The following is a 20,920-nucleotide window of genomic DNA, read 5'->3' on the forward strand; positions in this document are numbered from 1 at the left end:
CGACAAAGATGAGCAATAGATTCCTCAAGATTATGACATAAACAACAAATAGATGCCAAAGATATACCACGTCATTTTAGAACGCAATTGGTTGAAAGTTTATCATGTACAAAGGGCCAAGCCAAAATAGATAGTCGAGGTAAAATAAAATGTCACCAAATAAACCTTAGCCCAAGCACCATCACTATGTTTCCTTCAAATATGATGATAACCAGAGGAAAAGAAAAAGATCCCAGTAGGCGAAGGCTCTTGAATCAACTTGTTCTCCTCTACATTTAAAGGCAAAGGAAGACTTAAAAGATGTTGCACCACAAAAGGGAATAAATCTACAAAATAATCTGGCAAAGACCAACTTTGAACTTTAATAGCATTTGAAATTCATGGAAGAACCATAGTTGAAATGACCAGAGATATCCAAGGATTAATAATCGGGTCATCCAACCATTGGTTGAACTAAAAGGAAACTGACCGCCTACACCATAACCCAACAACTATTATTATTTAGAATAAGCAAAGCAAGCTTTAAACCATGCCACACAGGAGACCGTAAATAGATATCTTGTTTTTTGTAGTATAAGAGGAAAACATTGCTGAGCGAAAGAGCCTCACAAAGAAGAGGATTGTAAAGGATCCCAACCAAAACTAAGCAAAGCCGTTAAGTTCAAAAAAAGCTAAATCACGAAGACCAAACTCATCTTCCTGCTTAGGTTACACACCATACTCCAACCAAAAGTTACTAATTTCTGGGAAGTTAAGTCCTCTAACCTAATGAAATTCCTTTCACAAGTAGAAAGATGCTTTTACAGCCAAGTTGGCAATTGATAAATTGAGAAACTATGGAGAAACAAGCTTTGATAAACAAACTACACTAATTGTAGTCGTCTAGCCATTGAGATAAGTTTAACTTTCCACCCTGATAGGCGCTTCAGCCTTGTCTACCCAAACTTGAAACTGAAGTCTCTTTGGCTAACCACGAAAAATGGGTACCCCAAGATGAGTGAAATGAACAACACCCAAATAAAAGCCAAGATGTCTCGAAACATGCGCTCTATGGTGGGTAGAGGTGGACCCAAGATAAAAATTACTCTTAGTTGCATTAATAAGTTGTCTCGATGCACAACCATGCTTATCCAAGAAATTTTGAAGAGCACAAAGAGATCAAACATTCCTACAACAAAAATAAAAAGATCATCAACATAGACACATGAGTAGGAGGGCAACAACGTCGCATAGCTGAAATAGCAGTAATTCGTCTAGTAAAAAAAACAAGATAGACCCTTGCTTAGAGCTTCATCTGCTAGACAGAAAAGGAGTGGAGAAATAAGGTCTCACTGACATAGACCCTAAGAGCAAGAGAAACCCATGTGTTGTGCCATTTACTAAAATTGAAAGGCGAGTTGACTATACTAAAGCATGCACCCAGTCCACAAAAGTACGAGAAAAATCAAAGATAGAAAGCACATGGAAAAGAAAATTCTAGTTCAAAGTATTAAAAGTTTTAGCAGTATCGACTTTTATGCCCAAATTACCACCATAAGCCTTTTTGTCCATAAATTGAACCCTTCTGAAACCAGCCCAATGCAATTAGAAATACATCTACGTTTTAAAAATAGAATGGGCAATAGGGCCGAGCTGATCAACAAGAATCTTAGGAATAATTTTGAACAAAAAGTTAGCAAGAGCAATGGGCCAATACTGAGCAAATAGCGACATCCCCTTCTACTTAAGGGATAAGTACCACAAAGTTGCAATTAGCATTCAGATAAAATCATACACGCTATTACGAAAGTAATAACGTCCAAACTAACAGTATCCCAACATGATTGATAGAAAGAACTAGGAAATCCATCGGGTCATGAAGCACTCAAAGAATCCATAGAGAAAAACAAAAATTTTAATTTCATCAACTGAAGGTAAATAAAAAAAGCAAGAAATAAAATTTTTTTTGGGTGAAGAAAAGAGCAAGATTTTTCCCTTCAGTATCCATAGGTAAAATTACACCACATATTCCAAGTCCATCTCAACTGGTGAAAAAAGCCATTATCCACATGTCTCCAAGTCATACATGCAGGCAGACACTACGGAAATTTCGTTATTGTGGCAATTATATATGGCAATCACTGTTTTATCGTTTCTGTGGCAATTATATACATGGTTGGCACATCTGCCAAGTCCATCTCAACTGGTGAAAAAAGTCATTATCCACATGTCTGCAAGTCATGTATGCATGCAGATAATACGGAAATTTCGGAAGTTGTGGATTGTTGTATAATTTGGAAATAATGATTGTGGTCTTTCCAGTATGTTTGGGGATATTTTATACATTAGGATTTTTTCTGCCATTAGATTCTTATTTAAATATAATAGCAAAATCTTTTTGGTGTTTAATAAATTTTTTTATAATGTTGCTTCAGTATTTTAAGTGTTTTAATTGTTAGATTTTTTTTACACAACTATTAATTTTTTTTATTTCAATTTCAGTTATTTATTTTTCATACTATCGAAGAAAAGTTGAATGATTTGAGTGGAGAATCGATGACAAAACCTCCAAGGCTTTTCTGATACAACCACAGATACAATTCGTATAGACAATAGAAAAGAAGAGACGAAGCAAGTACACAACCACTTGCTATTCACGAGGTAGAGATAGAGAGAGATAAAGAGGAAACATGTGAAATGACCATACTTGGAGAGAGGGAGAGAAAGATGGAGTCCTTAGAAAGGAAACAAACTCAACCCCCAATATACAAACTTACACCTCAACCCCCCCCCCCCCCCTCTCTCTCTCTCTCTCTCCCTCCCTCCCTCCCTCCCTCCCTCCCTCTCTCCCTTTCTCCCTCTCCTGCATTGCTTTGTGCTCATGGAAGTTAACACCACAACTGTTGCACCCTCAGGGCCATTTGACCTTGCCGGAAAAAACCATACTAACAAACACCACCTTTCAAATTCTCAGCCCTACCACCACCACCACCATGGATTCTTTCTTTCAAAATCTGTTCTCATTGTCATCATACCTACCATCTCAGTTATGGTCATTCTTTCTATAATCTTCATCTTATTAATGCTTCGACGGCTCGCCAAGTCCACGAAAACAAATGGTAACATTTACAAAGAGACTAGCTTGATTAATACAAAAAGCAGGTTCATTGCTCAAACCACAGTGGACTTAAATTCTAGCCCAGGTAATTAAACATACCCATCTTTTATTTCCTTTTCATATGTATCTATAAAAAAGAAACTTACCCACATACATCAAGATGCCACCATCGCCATGTCTCAATTCAATCACACAATGCCCTGTGCTAAAATTAAAATGCACGGCAATGCATGATTGGTTTTGGGTAACACCAAAGTGGGATTGCAGTTGTAAGTTCTTCTCACTCTGTCGTTATCCCAAGCTAGTCACATTTGGTATGAGAAAATGCTAAAACGCATGACATCGCTTGTGAATGACTTGGAATACCCCTTCTATATCCCATTGTAATTAAACAGATGATTTTGAGGGGTAACCAAACAGATGATTTTGAGCAAGTCCAAGTTCTAATGTTTGTATGTGTGAAATTGGAGCAGATGTGAAGGGTGGGTGTCTCCAAGGAGGGAATTCTGGGAGGTCATTTAGGGCACCTGCACTGACAACACCAAGTAGATACAAAGGAGTCCAAGTGTTCTCATACAAAGAACTCGAGGAAGCCACTGATAAATTCAGCGAGGCAAATGTGATAGGGCATGGTAGGTTTGGAGTGGTGTATAAGGGGGTCCTAAGAGATGGGACAGTGGCAACAATTAAGATGCTGCGCAGGGAAGGCAGGCAAGGGGAGCGTGCCTTTAGGGTTGAGGTGAGTGACTTAATTTATTTAGCGTTTTCCTCCTATTTGATCCTTCTATTTCTTCAGCTAAATTTTGTTTTTTTTTCTTAAGGGTGCTCATTTGTATGTCAACACAAACTCACATGCATTAGAAGATACCTAGGCCAAGAGACTTATCTACACCTTTCATAACCTACCCAACATTAAATATGGAAATAATAAAATAACAACAATAAAGCTTTTTCTTATTAAGTGGGGTCGGCCACTAAATATGAAAATAATACGATGTATATAATTTTAAATTCCATGCACGGTGTTGCATAATTGGTATTAAACACCAATATCTTAGCATCTCCTTTTCATTTAAGTCATTTTTTATTCGGAAGAAAACTTGCTTGAATTAGAGGATATATACATTTGTGTCTTATAGGTGGTGAGACACAGAAACACATAAAAACAAGAGGAATATATCCGCATGACAAGCAAGTCCTCCTCCACTAAAAAATCTTTGGCACACCATGTTATGAGAGGAATATATCCTCGTGGCAAGCAAATCCTCCTCCACTAAAAGATTTTTGGCTCTCTCCCTCTCTCATGCACACACCAAAACACACATCTTTCAAAAAATGCTATGACCTAGTTCTTGTGTTTTATCTAAACTCACTTAGGAAAGCAAAACTTAGGGGTTGACTTAAATAACCCTCCCTCACACACATTATGCTTCCTTCAAATGTTTTGATAAATGAGTTTTGTTTTTAATGTGTGTTTATGTCTTATTAAACAAAGTTAGAGTCTAAATTTCAGGATTCAATACCATTTTTAAACTGTTTTATTTAGTTTCTGCACATGGGGTGTGAGAGCAAATTGAAAAATCCCAAATACCAAATGCCTAATATATTGCCTAATTCAAAGCATATAGGATCCTTTGCCTTTGTATATGAGGAGAAATGTTTCACGTCCTACATTATTCTATTCTATAGAGCTACCATCGCATAATCATCTATTTTATTATAAAAAAATATTTTATTATAAAAAAATGCCTTATTTTTTCTATTTTCTCCCTATCGTAGGTTGATCTGCTAAGCCGGTTGCACTCTCCATACTTGGTGGAGCTACTTGGCTATTGTGCTGACCAGCACCATAGGCTCCTCATATTTGAATGCATGCCCCATGGTACTCTGCAACGCCATCTGCATCCTACAATCAATCATCAGCCGTTGGATTGGGGGACCCGATTGAGGATAGCCCTTGATTGTGCCAAGGCCCTTGTGTTCCTCCATGAACATGCCACCCCATCTGTTATACACCGAGACTTCAAGTGCACCAATGTTCTACTAGATCAAAACTTTCGTGCCAAGGTGTCGGATTTCGGATTGGCCAAGATGGGTTCTGACAAGATCAACGGTCAGATTTCGACGCAGGTGCTGAGGACCACGGGATATCTGGCACCAGAGTGAGTGCTACATATCATCTGTAATGGAACCCCCTCTCACTATCATTCAGTACCAACAAATATAGGCACAGCAATAGAAGCATCCATGCACATGGGTGTATATACGATGTCACTATTACACTAGCTGTCAATTTTTATCATCTTTAGTGTTACTTGGGTAGAGCAAAATATATTGTAATAAAAGAGAAGTAATTTTCGCACATTTTTTTTTTCTTTTCAATACTTTTTTTTCTTCTAATTTTTGGATTGATTAAATGAAAAAAGAATTGAAGGGGAAAAGAAAAAAAAAACAGAGGTCTGCTGATTTCATTTTTCTAAAAGAATCTACAAATGTCCCGAGTACAAGAAGGCATTGTGTAAATACTAGTTTCTTAACTTAATGACTGTGATCGTTTATTCTTAAAGAAGTTTTTGGATCTTTGGTGATATAGGTATGCCTCAAGTGGAAAGCTCACTACAAGATCAGATGTATTCAGCTATGGCGTGGTTCTTTTAGAACTCTTAACAGGGCGCGTGCCAATAGACACAAAACGGCCTCCTGGAGAGCATGTCCTTGTCTCGTGGGTATGTCAACTGCAAATTTCTGTTAATAGTGAGTCTGCATGTATGCAAACTGGAAACTAAATGTAGATAAATTTTTTGTAATGTGATTAATCAGGCTCTTCCAAGGTTAACTAACAGAGAGAAAGTATTGGAAATGGTTGATCCAGTTCTTCAGGGGCAATTCTCACAGCGGGATCTAATTCAGGTCAGCTTAGCTAGGTTCCTATTAATTATATAATCATCACCAGAAACTTATTGATTCTAAATGGTTTAACTAACACAATTTTCTTGTCATAATTGTTGTTTTTATAGATAGCAGCTATTGCAGCAATGTGTGTGCAGCCAGAAGCTGAATATCGGCCTCTAATGACGGATGTCGTACCATCTCTAATTCCTCTGGTTAAAAACTCCTGTTATGGTGCTTCCTCTGGTTCGTCTAGGTTTCTGAATCAAACACCAAGTCCAAGGTATTAGGGTTTCCTCCAGATAAAAAGAAAAAAAAATGGATTAGGGTTCATGTGAAAACTGCAAATTGAAGCAAAAATGTGGATCGATCTTTCATTGAGTTTAAGTACGGTTGACTCCTGAAGGTAAAAATGCTTCATTTGGATCACATTTCAAATAATATGGGAAAGCACCAACCTTACAAACATAGGAGCAACAAGTGCAAAATTTCAATGAGGGTACACATGCATTCTTGATCGGCTAGTATAGTTTAATTAACTTTGAAAACAGGTTAATTAGTCCTAATTTATTAGCTGTGATTACCTCCTGTTTACAAGCATTCTAACACATTTTTTTGGGTTCTAAATTAATAATTGATTAACATCAGGTTCAAGAATTGGTCTTTAAAAGAGAAAGAAGCAGAAGAAGCAACCAAAGTACATTTTCTAAACCATTAAAATAACCTAAGTAGATGGATAGATCTATAACAAAAAAAGATTGTGCAACTAAACTTGTTGATCACTTCCATCTTACTTGAACACCCTTCTTTAGCTTCCTTGACAACATTTGTGTCTCCTCGTTTTCGCCGATTGCGACCAATATCTTTTAAGCTCTTATGCTAGACTTAAATAAACATTACTAAAAAGCACATTCTCTGCCAATATGAATTCTGAAAGCAAAACTGGACTTCTATGAAAACACTTGTTTCTCATCTTTTTTGCCACTGCGGTTAAGGATTTTCAAGCCTTTATGTTAGACTTCATCCTTCAATGTCAGATACTCTCAACAAAATATACTGAAAACCCCGCAACTTGTTTGTTCCCCTCCCCCTTCAGTTTTCTCCCTAAGTATTCCAACTTTACCGTGACAAGATGAACAAATAAATATAAAATAGAATACAAAAAATACAACCAGCAGCCGCAACAACCTCCAAACCGACAGACACCACCCATCTCCGCCAGCCGTCCCTCTTTGCATCGTGTTCCTCCTCGCTTTCTTTCTTTGCTTTTTCTCTCTTTTATTATCCTTCTCTCTCCTCCTCTCCTCCACCACTGGAACCGCATTTGTTGGTGTTTGAGGAGAATGTGGCGGGGAAGAAGGAACAAGATCTTGTTCCTTCACCACTAGAAGAATATGCTCATCAGTTAACTCACTCTCCACCTCACTCTCGCTCACTTTCTCACTCTCACTCTCACTCAACTTCAACCCCATTTTATCCCACGTCACCTCCCTCCCCATCTTCCTCTCTCTTCTTTCGTCTCCTCTCTCTTTTGTTCTCCCTCTGAATATCCACCTGCACCTCCTGCTTCTCCCTCCTTTTTCTAGCCATTCTTTTATTCTCTCTCTCCATCTCTCTCTCTCTAAATCCTTCTCTCTTTTCCTCTCTATATTTTTTCTTCTCCTCTCTCTTTTGTGTTCCCTCTCCCTCCCCCTCTCCTTCCCCCTCTCTGTTTCCACCTGCCTCTCACTCTCCCGTTCCCGTTCAATCTCCCTCTCCATCTCCCTTTCCAACTCTATCTCTCTCTGCATCTCCATCCACCTTTTCCACTTCCTGTCCCTACGATCTTGCATGTCATAGTCATAACGAATGTTGACATTCCTATCTTTCTTCCGCTTCATTTTCAACTCCATCTTGCTCTCCATCTCCCTCTCTATCTCTTTCCTTGTCATGTCCTCCTCCTCCACCGGAACCAAAAGGGATGCCGACAGTTGGGGAAGGAGCGAGGGAGAGAGAATCTGAGTGTCATCATCATGGGCATGCTTATGAATAATGCTCACCTCCGGAACAATTTGAATCAAACTTTCTGTAAGAAAGTCACCAAGCCGAGCAAATTCTTTGAATATATCACATGCCGGTTTACAATTTGTTTTGAAACCACAAATTAGACGATTTATGGAATATTTACCAGCGAACACTCCTTTAAATTCATCCGAAAACTCCTCAATTGCAACTGATGATGGCCCTTTGATAAATAGTGCTCGATTTTCGAATGTTTTTATGAAGCTCTCAACTTCAAACCATTTATTATCTGATCCATCATATTCGAAAGCATGCAATTCATGATAGTGATCTTGCTGAGCAACCAAATAGACCTTACTAAAAGGAACTTCAACCAAGTAGTAAACGTATCGGGACGTACTGTAACAGTTTTCGCATCCACTGCACCTGATTTTGTTTGCAAAAACGGAGCAATCAATCATGTCCCAAGCTTCAAGACGTTCCGTGAATGTGGCTTTATGTCCAGCGATTTTGTTGGTCAAAATCAAGGGAGAAGATAGTTCAATAACCTTATTCTTGAAAGGAATATAGAAAAAGAACTTAGTTGAACTACCATCTTCTACTTTTACCTTTTTCGTGAGAAGCAGCCAACCATATCTCGATGCACAAGGTTTCGCGTCCACGAATAATTCTCTAACTTCTTGTGTTATGATATCTCTGATGGAGTAAGTTTGTTCGGTCGAAGGATCAGAGAGCTCCAGTATGCTGAAGATTTCTCCGTCATGATTGAAGCAGCCATGGTTCATTACCCATATACTAAGGTTTTTGCATCGAGCTTGAACCCCATCATGAAAAGCTTGCTGCCAAGTCTTGCATACCGCAGCAGAACGAACAAAATCATAGTACGGAAGACGTTCAGTGATTAGGTTCAAGATCGGAATCGGAAGATCGGAACATGAATTATTTGCCATGGTTTATGGGTAGAGATTCACGATAATGAGAAGAAACACGATCTTATATAGGGAGGCACCTAACCTAATCCTAATCCTGATCTTTTTTATTTTTTATAATCCCTTTTTGCGTAGAGATTCGCATGAGATTTGCACATCGTGCTTTAATTTGAATGGTAGTGTGGGTTACTTAGGACTGCAATGAGATCCACTCGAGGTCTCTATGTCTAGAGTTCGCGGATTGAGAGGATTCAGGTCGTTCAAGAGAGAGACAAAAATCTGGGTTGTTCAAATTTTTGGGTTTTTTGTGCACTGGGTTAGTGCAATAGATTAAAGAGGTCGTAGGATTGAAATTAAGTGGTCTGAATCTCTCAATCTTCAAGCTCCATACACAGATCCGAAGAGAATTTTAATCCCCTATGACACACCTTGACCCGAAACGTCCACCTAGACTCGGAATTGAACTGTGGGCCAACACCAGGAGGGTGACAAAGCCATAACATGTAGTGATGTGGAAATGTGAGTAAATTTAAACCTAAAAGTGACTAAATGCAAGAGTGTGCTTGTGAACAGGAATGAACCCAGTTCACACGTGATGTCAGAGCACAAGTAAAGTACAGTAAAGTAGGATGAGAATTGTACCATCGAAGGTAACCACCGATACCAAAATTTGTCAAGAATTCTCAACGATACAAAAGCTCAGCTACTAAAATCTGGAAGGGTGAAAAACAAAGGTGAGTGTGACTAAAAATAAAGTTTCATAAAAACTTTTTCGAAAACATAATAACCCCTCACCGTAAAACAAGTATAGTTTCCAAAATATACATACTACGTATCGTATGAAAATACTTACTAGAGCTAGTAATATCTAAAAAATGCAACACGTCACAAACTTTCGTAAATAAACACATGACGTTTGTAAACACATATTTTCTCATAAATAAACATACAATATTGAGTGCTCATCGACCCATGCTGACACACGAGTTCATACAGAGGTATTCTGACATGGACATGACTGAATGTAATAATGATTGATGCTCTAATACTACAATCACGTGAAGTCTGGCGCTATGCGTAGCACATACAAGTCCTAATTACCTATAGCAATTTAGGACAGGACTGGCACCTACAATGGATCCAAAGTGAGTGGACGGTGCGATGTGCACATACACCTGAAAGACTGGCCCTGGGCCGGGCGAGTACTAACACCAATGCAGCAAACGATGAACAGATAACATAAATATAGTCATGCCACAATGATTCGATAATTCTAATCAACATAATATTATTCATAGTCATAAATATAATTATGGCATCAATAATAATACGCATACATGTGCATCCCGTAGGACGTAGCATAACTACCAGTAATTTCTATTAATGTGCTAAATCTTATAAACGTCACGTTAATCGAGGCATATTGTAGAAAACTCTTTATGAAATGTGTAAATGGAAACTAACAATTATATATATACTATATAAAAGAAAAGGCCCACTCACAGATACTTGTGAGGTCGCAGCCGTTTGAACTAGGAAAGCCGGAGTCTCCCATAGTAACCACACATAAGCATAATATTGGGACCCGTTAAAACTTGATTAAAATGTTTGAATTTAGGAAAATGGAGTGCGGATTTGAAATCATGACGTTGAAATATGCTAAGAGGGGTCATGGGCAAATTTTATAAAAAGTCAACAAAAAAGTCGACCGTCAACCCTAAGAAGTTAACCAGACACCCGATGGTCAACTATATTAAAACTTCAGAATTTCACTAAATGGATGTCAAAAACGAACTCGGGACATCAAATTAGCCTACGAGGGTTCTCGAGAAAATTTGGAAAAAGTCAACACAAGGAATATTCTCTCGAGAAAATTTGGAAAAAGTCAACACAAGGAATATTCTAAGAACATTACAAGTAATATTCCAAAGAATATTCCAAGCCCAATTCAGAGATGGGCCGGGTCGGATCCCGGGTTCGGATCTGGATCCGAGTAACAAATCTGGATCCGGGTATTGGATCTAGGCTTCCTATTTTTTTTCTTTCTTCTTCTTCTCTGGCCAGTTACCGCTACAACCGTCGCGATAGATCCCAGTTCCGACCACACTAAATCTTCACTAAACCTATCTTTCCAATAAATCAAATCGAATCTCAGGGAACACGAAATCAGAATATACCTTTGGTTTCCTCCGCCGTGGCCAGAATTGGCCGAAAATGGCTCGAAAGCTGCTGGATCTCTGCTGAAAAACTAGGTTTGTTACTCTCGGGGTATTTATGTGTCCAAACAACACTAGAACATCTCAAAAACATCATAATTGTGCTCCTAAACACGATCTACGAAGATCTTAGGGATTTTCGAGGCTTACCTTTGCCAGGGACGACGAGAACTCGCCAGAGTTCTCCATTTTCGATTATTCTCCAATGTGAGGTCTGAGAGTTGTTTAAAAGTTTGGGTTCTAGGCTCGGGAATATAGAGATGGGACGAGCTGGGGTGATGGTGATGTGGCTTACTGGCGAGGTACGAGTGGTGGTGGTTTAAGGCAGTTGCACCCTTTGGTGCTTGCCGAGGAAGAAGGAAGAGAGAGGTGAGAGACAGATGCGGGAGAGATAAAGTGAAGAGAGAAAGTGTGTCCCTAAGATAGGGGGAAAAGGCTAGGTGGCGAGACAGGAAAGGAGAGTTAAGTGAGGCATGGCTCCCACATGCCAAAATAAATTATTAAAATATGTAAAATATCCAATCAGAAATATTAAAATAGTAATATAATAATATATTAAATAAAATATAAAATAGTAATTTTTCACAAAAGTATTTCTCGAATTCGTAGTTCCGTAAAATCTTCGTCGTAGCTACAATTTCAATTCCGCTTGCGCCTACACGTTCGTATCGTCGAGTACTTCATGAATACGGTAGAATAGTAGCTTGTACACATCATGAAAAGACGGTCAACAAAAGTCAACAATCTCACCACAAGGGCATTTTCGTTAAATCACTCTTTTAAAATTTATAAAATTGTAAAATTAGGGATGGGTTGTGACACCCTAGGACTCGCCAAAAACTCTTAAGGAGCACATCATGTTCAAAGGACGGAATACAATTTGACTCAACCAAAATCTAAGTAAAATTGGTGAATTATTCCGGTCAGCCATAATAATTTAGTATTAGATTCACCATCCATTAATGTCAATACCAAATTATTGTAGTTGGCCAATTTTATTTGAAATTAAAAATCTAATAGTTTCATGTGACAAATAGAGCTATTTGTCCGTTACTTCTACTTTAATTTGTTTAACTTTTATTATAAAGACAATAAACCAATATACGTGATGAAAAAAACGATGTGGTGAAATCACTTTCCAGCCATTAGACAGAGATGTATATGTTCAACCTCTCTTTTACAAGTGGATGAGATTTGTGGTGTTCAATCTCAGTATTGGATTGTTTTCGAATTGCGAGTCGCGACTGACCGATGACTAAGAGTGTTTTCTTGATGCAAATATAAAGAGTTAGGAGTTGTTTGGCTTTCCATTTAAAAATACTTTATAGTTTAAAAAAATGATGAATGTTTCTAAATTCTTACTTTAGATGACAAAAACAAAAAATTTGATCCAAGAAGGATACTAAACAAGCTATCAGTCGTTTAAGAAAGTAACAAACAAACCCTTGACTTCAAAGACGAATGTACAAGAAGAATTTGTAATAGTTTCCTAAACATGGTCTTTAAATGGCTCGAAAACAGAACCATAACCCGAATACGTTTCCAGAACCCTAAATCCGCCTAAGATGGTTTTATAGCAGATGGATTTAGGGCAATGAAACTTTGTCGATGAACTACCAGCTGCGAAGCTGCTCGTTTGTTTTCAGTTTCAGCTTCCATGGCAGTACTTGTTTCTCCTTTTTGCTCTCCTTGTGACTTGCTGCTCTTTGGATTAACTTTATCAGCATATCTGGAAAAGGCGGCGGACAAGGCTGACTTAAACACTCAATTTTGGTTCGTCTTCCCATGTTTGCTCTCATCTTATGTTTCCACTGCTGCTTCATCTTCATCCACTGAACGAGGTTCAGCATTGCTCGGGGGAGAGGTTTCCGGAGCAGCAGGGTGGCTGGCAACCATACGCTTAAATGGTTCATGAAATGTATCATACAAACGTTTCACCTGATAAGTAAGGCAAAAAATGAAAAGTAAGATTGCTATTTCCTGTCGAATATTGGTCTTAAAAAAAAAAGGTAAGACTGTTTTGAACACACGTGATACCTTACGCTCTCCAATTCCAGGGCAACGAGCTTGATCTTCTATCTAAACATCCATGGTATGAGAAAGAGACTGCAAAACATGAGCATGATATTTCAACATTGCTAAAAAGCAAAAACCGCATTCTCTGCCAATGAATTCTCAGTGCAATACTGGAGGCATACCCCGAATGCAGTACCAAGAGTGACAACAACATCGGCCTTGTTAACATGTGGAACTGTCGTTGACGCATGATTCAGCTATACAGAAAGACAAGGTTCAGTGCAATGAACTCATAGCGTCATAAATCATAGAATCCATACCAGATATTTCGCAAATTAAGCAATAATTTAATTTTCAAAACTTCACATTAAGACGAAGGTGAAAATAAAAAGATTGAATCATGATTTACGTACGATTTGAATCATTTTTGTTAATTTTTCTTTTATTTCACTTTGTTGATGCACAAAACCTGGAGGTCTTGGAACAACGTAAATCCGACCGTGAATCTGCAAGAAAGTAAAGAACACAAGATGTATCGTGGTTCACCCCAATGTTTGGGCTACGTCCACACTGATGTTGATTGTATTTCTCTGTAATTGTATGTATGGATTACAAGTGTGAGGGGAAGTTCCCCAGAGAAATAGAGAGTTTGAGAGAGCTCCTTTGTTTGTGAGCCTTGTGGCTTTGTATGTGAGGATGAGAGCTTGAGGATTGTGAGGGTGAGGAGGCCCTCTTATAGACTAAGGGCTCCCCCCTTTTTACATGAATCATGGGCTCAATGTTTAGAAGCCCAAGTAACGAGGCCCAATATAATATGGTACTAACAGTAGTCCCCTAAGTCTTCAGTCAAGAGAGTCTTTTGGCTGGAGACTTGAAATTCAGTCCATGTGTGGGCCGAAGTAACTAGATGTCGTCTAGAACTGATACTCGATATGGGGTGGTGCTCAATGTGAAATGATGCTCAACTAGAAGTAGCATGTGTTGCGAGGCTGCTCGGCTTGTGGCTTATGTTGCCTTGGTTGGCTCGGCTTGTGGCGTTGAAAGTGAGGGAGTCCCTTTTATAGAATAAAGGCTCGCTTCTCAATACATAAATGATGGGCTAGAGTTGATGCTCGCGGCAAGGCGGTTGCTCAGCAGGCGGTGATGCTCTCTAATGATGGTGAGGGAGTCCCTTTTATAGAATAAGGGCTCGCTCCTCAATACATAAGTAATGGGCTAAGTCCCCCAAGTATTTTTCATGAGGCCCAGTTGCGGAAGCCCAGTATATAGTACATAGTGTAGTCCGCCAAGTCTTCAGTCAATATAGGTTGTTGACTGGAGACTTCAAATTCCATCCATGTATGGGCCGAAATGGCAGTTGTTCGGAGGCGGTCTTTGTATACCCTGCACTGAAGCTTTGTAGGTGAAGCTTTGCAAGTGAAGCTTTGAAACTGGAGCTTTGAAACTGGAGCTTTTGTAAATAAAGCTTTTGAAGCTGATTGACATGAGTGATGCTCATGAATGTTTATGTTGATTGACATGAGTGATGCTCATTGACATGAATAATGGTCATGAATGTTTATGTATGATTGACATGAGTGATGCTCATGAATCTTAATGTATGATTGACATGAGTGATGCCCATGTATAATTTTGGAGTACTGGATGTACTTTTGATCACCTAGTGGGTGATAATAGCGGCAGGCTGCCGAATAATTTTGAAGTACTGTAAATGCCCATTTCAAGAATAATGGGTCCATTTTTCAGAGCATGCTCATTTGCAGATTCGCATGCCTGCTTTATAGCAAACACATCTATAGCTTTTCCATGTGGGTGGTCGACAAAAGCCATCCATGTGAGTGGTCGACTAAAGCTATCCAGACTCATCATTTCTGATGGCATCACAGACAGAAACGGTTCGAAGAGGTTGCGGGTGACGGTGACATATGGAACCAGTCCGAGCTTTATGAATGAGAGTTTCTTGGTGCAATTACCGATGATGAGGTTTGACTCGACTGGCAAACTGCCATATGAATCGGAGTTCGACCTTCCTTGTCAACCAAATTCACGTTAATTCCATTGAGAGTCTTGTACAAAATCTCAAACAAATCAACCTGGTTCATCGCCGCCACGTCGTGCAAGACCTGATCTGCAAAATTACAGATGGGTCGCGTGGCTTCAAACCGGTTAGCCTCCATAGATTTCAACCATGTTTCCAAACTCCTTGACTTCCCCACTACGTTAAGCCCACTCTCCACTTCCCAAACCACCACTCCATGGCAAACTCCAATTCCAACCACAGTAGACCACTGTACGTTATTGTATATGTTGAATGTTTTGTTGCAGACAGGGCAAGAGAACTGGGCAAAATCATGCAACCAACCTAGGATTTACATGGGATGAGAAATGGAGATCTGAAAGTGACAGTCTCCACATAGTATCATCGAGCAAGATCGTCCTCACCTGCTCGCACAGCGCATTCACCTCTGTCTCCAGCAGAGGCTTGCACTGCATCAGGTGATCAATCTAACGGTCTAGATCGGCATGCGGTGGCATCATCGTGGATTTTTTCGGTGCTCGTTGATTGGTGCACGGTTTGAGCTTAACTCGATTGAAACGGAGGGGAATCTAGGCCATGTCACCGGAGCAAGGTGGTGGAGATCTAAAAGGGCACGAGAGTGAAGGCAGTGTTCTTCGTTAGCTCAGAAATGGAGATCTGAGAGTGAGATGCAGAGAGAGAGAGCGTAGGGATACTTCAGTACTTTCTCCAGCGGAAGCTATCATCAAGAACATCATACGTGTTTTTTACCACACTCGTTGATTCATCGGTAGCAATTAGTAACTTCGCCACCTCGGAGAGGCCTGAGAAGACGACGACGTAGAAGATGGAGCGGCCGTCCTCATTCCTGAGAGAGAAAACTTCAACGAGCTATTTCTGGATGTGCAGGATCTCTCTTATTCTCGTGACGAAGTTTCTAGAAATGAAGTGAGATCTGCTGCGCTTTTCAGGGTTGTGGGATGATATATTTTAGGTCGGTTTCTGTGTGCGACTGACTGAGAGAGGAGAAATAAACTGTGACTGTTTTATTTATTTATTTCTTTTTGTTTTTGTTTCTGTGTGTGACTGACCGAGAGAGGAGAAATAGAAGGATTTGGTTTCTTGGGTTTTTGCGATTTTGCAGATTCACGGTGGAGGTGAAAGAATGAAAGAGAACCGACATAGCTTTTCGTGTCGTTTCCCACAGACAGCGCCAAATGTTGATACACAAAACCAGGAGGTCTTGGAACAACGTAAATCCGACCGTGAATCTGCAAGAAAGTAAAGAATACAAGATGTATCGTGGTTCACCCCAATGCTTGGCCTACGTCCACACTGATGTTGGTTGTATTTCTCGGTAACTGTATGTATAGATACAAGTGTGAGGGCAAGTCCCCCAGAGAAAGAGAGAGTTTGAGAGAGCTCCTCTGTTTGTGAGCCTTGTGGCTTTGTATGTGAGGATGAGAGCTTGAGGATTGTGAGGGTGATGAGACATTTTTATAGACTAAGGGCTCATCCCCTTTTACATGAATCATGGGCTCAATGTCTGAAAGCCTAAGTAGCGAGGCCCAATATAATATGGTACCAACACACTTACCGTTACAACAAACTATCGTATTCATATTCTTCAAAATATATTTTTTCATTTGTGGAGCCCGACTCATTTTCTGAGCATCCGGAAGTTCACCTCGCCTTGTGTGCCTAGGTTCGCCTCGTTCTGCATATGAGGTGTCCGCATTGTTTTGCTTCTATAAGCCAGCCAATTTTTGCGTCCATGAGCCCGCGTGGTTTTGACGTGCACGAAGTTAGCTTCGATCTTCGTGCACACTTCGCTTTGTGCGATGAATCCCGCCTCATTTTCGCGCGACTTGTCCTAACTCGTTTTACGTGTTAGAAGCCCATCCTGTTTTCTGTGAGCCGAGCTCACCTTGTTTTACGTGCCATGGTTCGTCTCATTCTTAATGAGCTAAGTCCACCTCGTTTTGTGTGTGTCGAGCCCGTCTAACACCCATGTTTTTGACAAAAATGCAAATATTTTATTTTTGTAAAATATTTCTCCTGAGCGTTAAGTTCAACTTTTTAAGGAATTTGTAAGCAGTTTTACGGTTTATTGAGCAACATATGTATATTTAGTGGAATATTTAAGCCGAAAACTAAAAAAATAAGTGAAAAATATAGTAGTGAGGCTTAGAACGCTGTCAAATGGGGTTCTACTCTCAAGAATATCAATGGAAAGTCTCATCTTAATTTTCAAAACTTCACAATGAGGCAAATGTGAAAATAAAAATATTGAACAGTGATTTATGTACGAATTTGCAAAACCAATTGAAAATCGTTGTTAATCCACGTTTTTTTTGTTGTAAAAATTGCAAATTTTTTATTTTCTCGAAATATTTTCCCATGAGCATTAAGGAAATCTTTATAATGTATTTGGAAGTGGATTTACTATTTATTGAGAATTTAGTAGAATATTTTAGCCCAAAAGTAATTAAAAAAATAAGTGAAAAATATAGAGATGTTAAAATGTATATTTGAGAGAAGTTAAAATGTTCGTGGATAACTTGGGTGGCACCCCTTTAAAGACTAGAGTTGACTTCGTACATGCCCTCCAACTGTAAGAGTGGCTCTTCTTAATTTTTTTTTTAATAAATATTACTTTGTCAAAACGACATAGTTTCGGATCCTTAGCATGGTGGTTTATATTGAGAGGAATGTTTATTCTTCCATTGACAATGAAGCTATAATGCAACGTTTTCAAAATATAAAAACACGTTGGAGACTATTGTAACTTATATTGTTATCTATTCTATAAGTTATGAATGATGGAACTATAGTTTAATTTTTAAGGTTATTATATGTCTGAAAAATGTTTGTAAACTTTTATAAGTGATCCCCCAAAATATTTTTCCTGGATCCTCCATTGCTTGTAGGTGAGGCTTAAACAAAAAAATAGCAAAATTTTGTTTTGTTAAATAGTCTTTCACCCTCTTTTGGTTAACAAAGAAGGTTCTATTAATATGTTGTTCAGATTTAGATAAAAGAAAATTAACAAAAGTAAAAAAGGTTCAAATATCTTTAAATTTAGGTTTTAAATTGTTGAATACAAGTGTTTAAATACGAATTATAATAGATTTTGCACGGAAAAATATATTATGAAGAACATGAATACGATAGTTTGTTGTAGTAGTATTCATTTTCACTTTAAATGAGATGTCTTAAATTCGATTCTCGCCAAAGGTGAATTTGAATCACATTATTGATAGCCCTTTGCGAGGCTAAGTTTATCCCCACCCATTTAGTTTAGCTAACAACGTTTGCTAAAAAAAAAGTCCCGAACTTTTTACTTTCTCCATTCATGTCAAGTAAACATACATAAGTTTTACTTTGGTAGTCTATGAAATTACTAAAAAAACCAAACCCCGCAAAAGCAACTATGGAAACAAAGTCATGAAAAACGATAGCTAGGGAATCTTGAAAATTTCCTATAATAAAATTGCAGGAATATGATCCCACCAATGAGAGCCAACATGATCAACCACATAATTAGCTAAGGAATCAAAAACTTGATTGCCCTCTCGAAAAATATGAGAAAAACAAATTTGCACAAACTGAATTATTATCTCAACGAGCCCAACCAATAAGCCTTAATCCGAAACCATAAATTTTTCGTACAAATTCGAATCGTATTAACGAATCGTGTAAAATATTGGCGCATATATTTTATTTTATACAAGGATAAACACACAGTTTTGTTTATGTGGGTGAGTCATACACTTTTTGAGCATGCAAAACTTGTGAGAAGTGGTTGGCAAAACTTGGAGTTGAAGCATGCCCAAAGAGTGAAGAGTCATGATCCTCGGAACCTTGAGATTAATACCAAGATCGTGAATATTGTGAGGCACACACCAACTGTTTTATCAAGTTTGGCCGCTGTCCCAGCTATTAATTTGCTAATTACATAACTAATCTTAATTAATTAGATGTGAACGCTTCTGAAGGGCCAAGGATTCCAAATTCGAATGCTATTTCGATGGCACTTGAGAGTCAAAGAAAAAAAGGCAAAAAATTTGAATATGTGCTCCAAAAGAAGGTGGGGGTTGGTAATTTCCAAACCATATAATTAATTAAGCGGTTGAGTTTCAATTTTCACATGTTTTCACACCCAAAAAAAAATTAATTAATTTAGAAAACTGTTTTATATTCTAAGAAGGGAAAGTGGTAGGAATTGGTGCCTTAAGTCACAAGATGATAAGGGAATTAGATTCCACAAGTTGTCAAACAATTCGCACCAAAAGGATGATGAATTCCAAGCAAAATGGTCAAGAATTCCAGACTATTATTATAAAGGGAACACTCCAAACCCCAAATAATGAAATGTTACTTTTTGAAAGGCATCATGCAATAATTAGCATGCTGTTAGAAAGCACAAACAATGAAATTTTATCATGCGTATAGGATTTGTGTTTATGTAAATTTAAATTTAAATTTATCGCTTATAAATGAAGATAAACATTACTAAATTCCAACGTTAAAGATAACCAAGCAAAAAACTTGTAGCCCTTTCATTTTTTTGTCAAACCATGACCAAGTCATTAGATGAACAAAGAATTTCTTTCTTTTTTGGTCCAACGAACAATTCTTTTTGTATTTTTCCCTCCCAATCATTTTTGGTCATCACATTCAATTCAAATATATGAATAGAAGCTTTAACTAACTTTGGTCCTTTATTTATTTATTTTTTCCTCCCAAAATCCTCTTTAATTTATATTTTCTTCAAATTCTTAGATTTTTATATTTTTAACCAAAAAAAAATAAAAAACTAAAGGGGTTTTTTAAGCTAAAATTGTTCTGGAGATTGGCATAACTCTTCATGTCACATCCCAGACCGGCTCCGTCGTAACACGATATTGTCCGCTTTGGGCTCTGACCACGCCCTCATTGTTTTGTTTATGGGAACTCACATGAGAACTTCCCAGTGGGTCACCCATCTTGGAAATTCTCTCGCCCGAACTCGCTTAACTTCGGAGTTCCAATGGAATCCGAAGCCAATGAGTCCCCTAAAGGTCTCGTGCTATAGGAGGTGGGCATGTACATATAAGGCACATCACCCTCTCTCCATTGGTCGATGTGGGATGTTACAATTCACCCCCTTAGAGGCCCGACATCCTCGTTGGCACAGTCACATCACACAGCAGAGTGACTCTGAAACGATTTTGTCACATCCCAATCCCGGCTCTGTCGTACCACGATATTGTCCATTTTGGGCCCCGACCATGCCCTCAAGGTTTTGTTTCTGGAAACTTACACAAGAACTTCTCAAAGGGTCACCCATCCTGGAATTACCCTCGCCCGAACTCGCTTAACTTTGGAGTTCCGATAGAACCCGAAGCCAGTGAGTTCCCAAAATGCCTCGTGCTATAGAAGGTGGGCATGTACATATAAGACACATCACTCTCTCTCCATTGGTTGATGTGGGATGTTACACTTTATTTTGTTCTCTGAAATTTAAAATCGATAGAATTGGTACCTGAATTTGTTCACCATCAACTAATTTAATCATTCCGTGAAAATCTTCGTTAAATTGAAGAACAAAATGACAAAAATACCCTAATTTTTGTCGAATCATTTTGGTTAATTGTTTAAAAAGTAAAAACCAAACACGAGATCTAAGTACAGAGTGGAAAAATATTTACCAAGTTATAAACCCGTTAGTTTAAGGCAGTACACATACAGTCAGTAGATAAAACAAGACATG

General features: G+C 38.5%; 1 protein-coding gene across 1 annotated transcript; it reads left to right on the plus strand.

The window, feature by feature from the left end:
• Positions 1 to 2,775: 2,775 nt before the first annotated feature.
• On the plus strand, positions 2,776 to 6,454 carry LOC126592454 (probable serine/threonine-protein kinase PBL7). The gene is made up of 6 exons (XM_050258132.1): positions 2,776 to 3,182; positions 3,571 to 3,836; positions 4,877 to 5,259; positions 5,691 to 5,823; positions 5,918 to 6,007; positions 6,115 to 6,454. The coding sequence occupies exons 1-6, from the start codon at positions 2,861 to 2,863 to the stop codon at positions 6,274 to 6,276; spliced, it is 1,356 nt and encodes a 451-aa protein (XP_050114089.1). The 5' UTR covers positions 2,776 to 2,860; the 3' UTR covers positions 6,277 to 6,454.
• The last annotated feature ends 14,466 nt before the right edge of the window (positions 6,455 to 20,920 follow it).

The sequence above is a fragment of the Malus sylvestris genome, chromosome 12, assembly GCF_916048215.2.
Source record: "Malus sylvestris chromosome 12, drMalSylv7.2, whole genome shotgun sequence".
Taxonomy (NCBI): Eukaryota; Viridiplantae; Streptophyta; class Magnoliopsida; order Rosales; family Rosaceae; genus Malus; species Malus sylvestris.

Coding starts and splice junctions, on each gene's coding strand:
- LOC126592454 (XM_050258132.1), top strand. CDS start 2,861: ATGGAAGTTAACACCACAACTGTTGCACCCTCAGGGCCATTTGACCTT. Junction 3,837..4,876: donor AGCGTGCCTTTAGGGTTGAG/GTGAGTGACTTA, acceptor TCCCTATCGTAG/GTTGATCTGCTAAGCCGGTT. Junction 5,260..5,690: donor ACGGGATATCTGGCACCAGA/GTGAGTGCTACA, acceptor TTGGTGATATAG/GTATGCCTCAAGTGGAAAGC.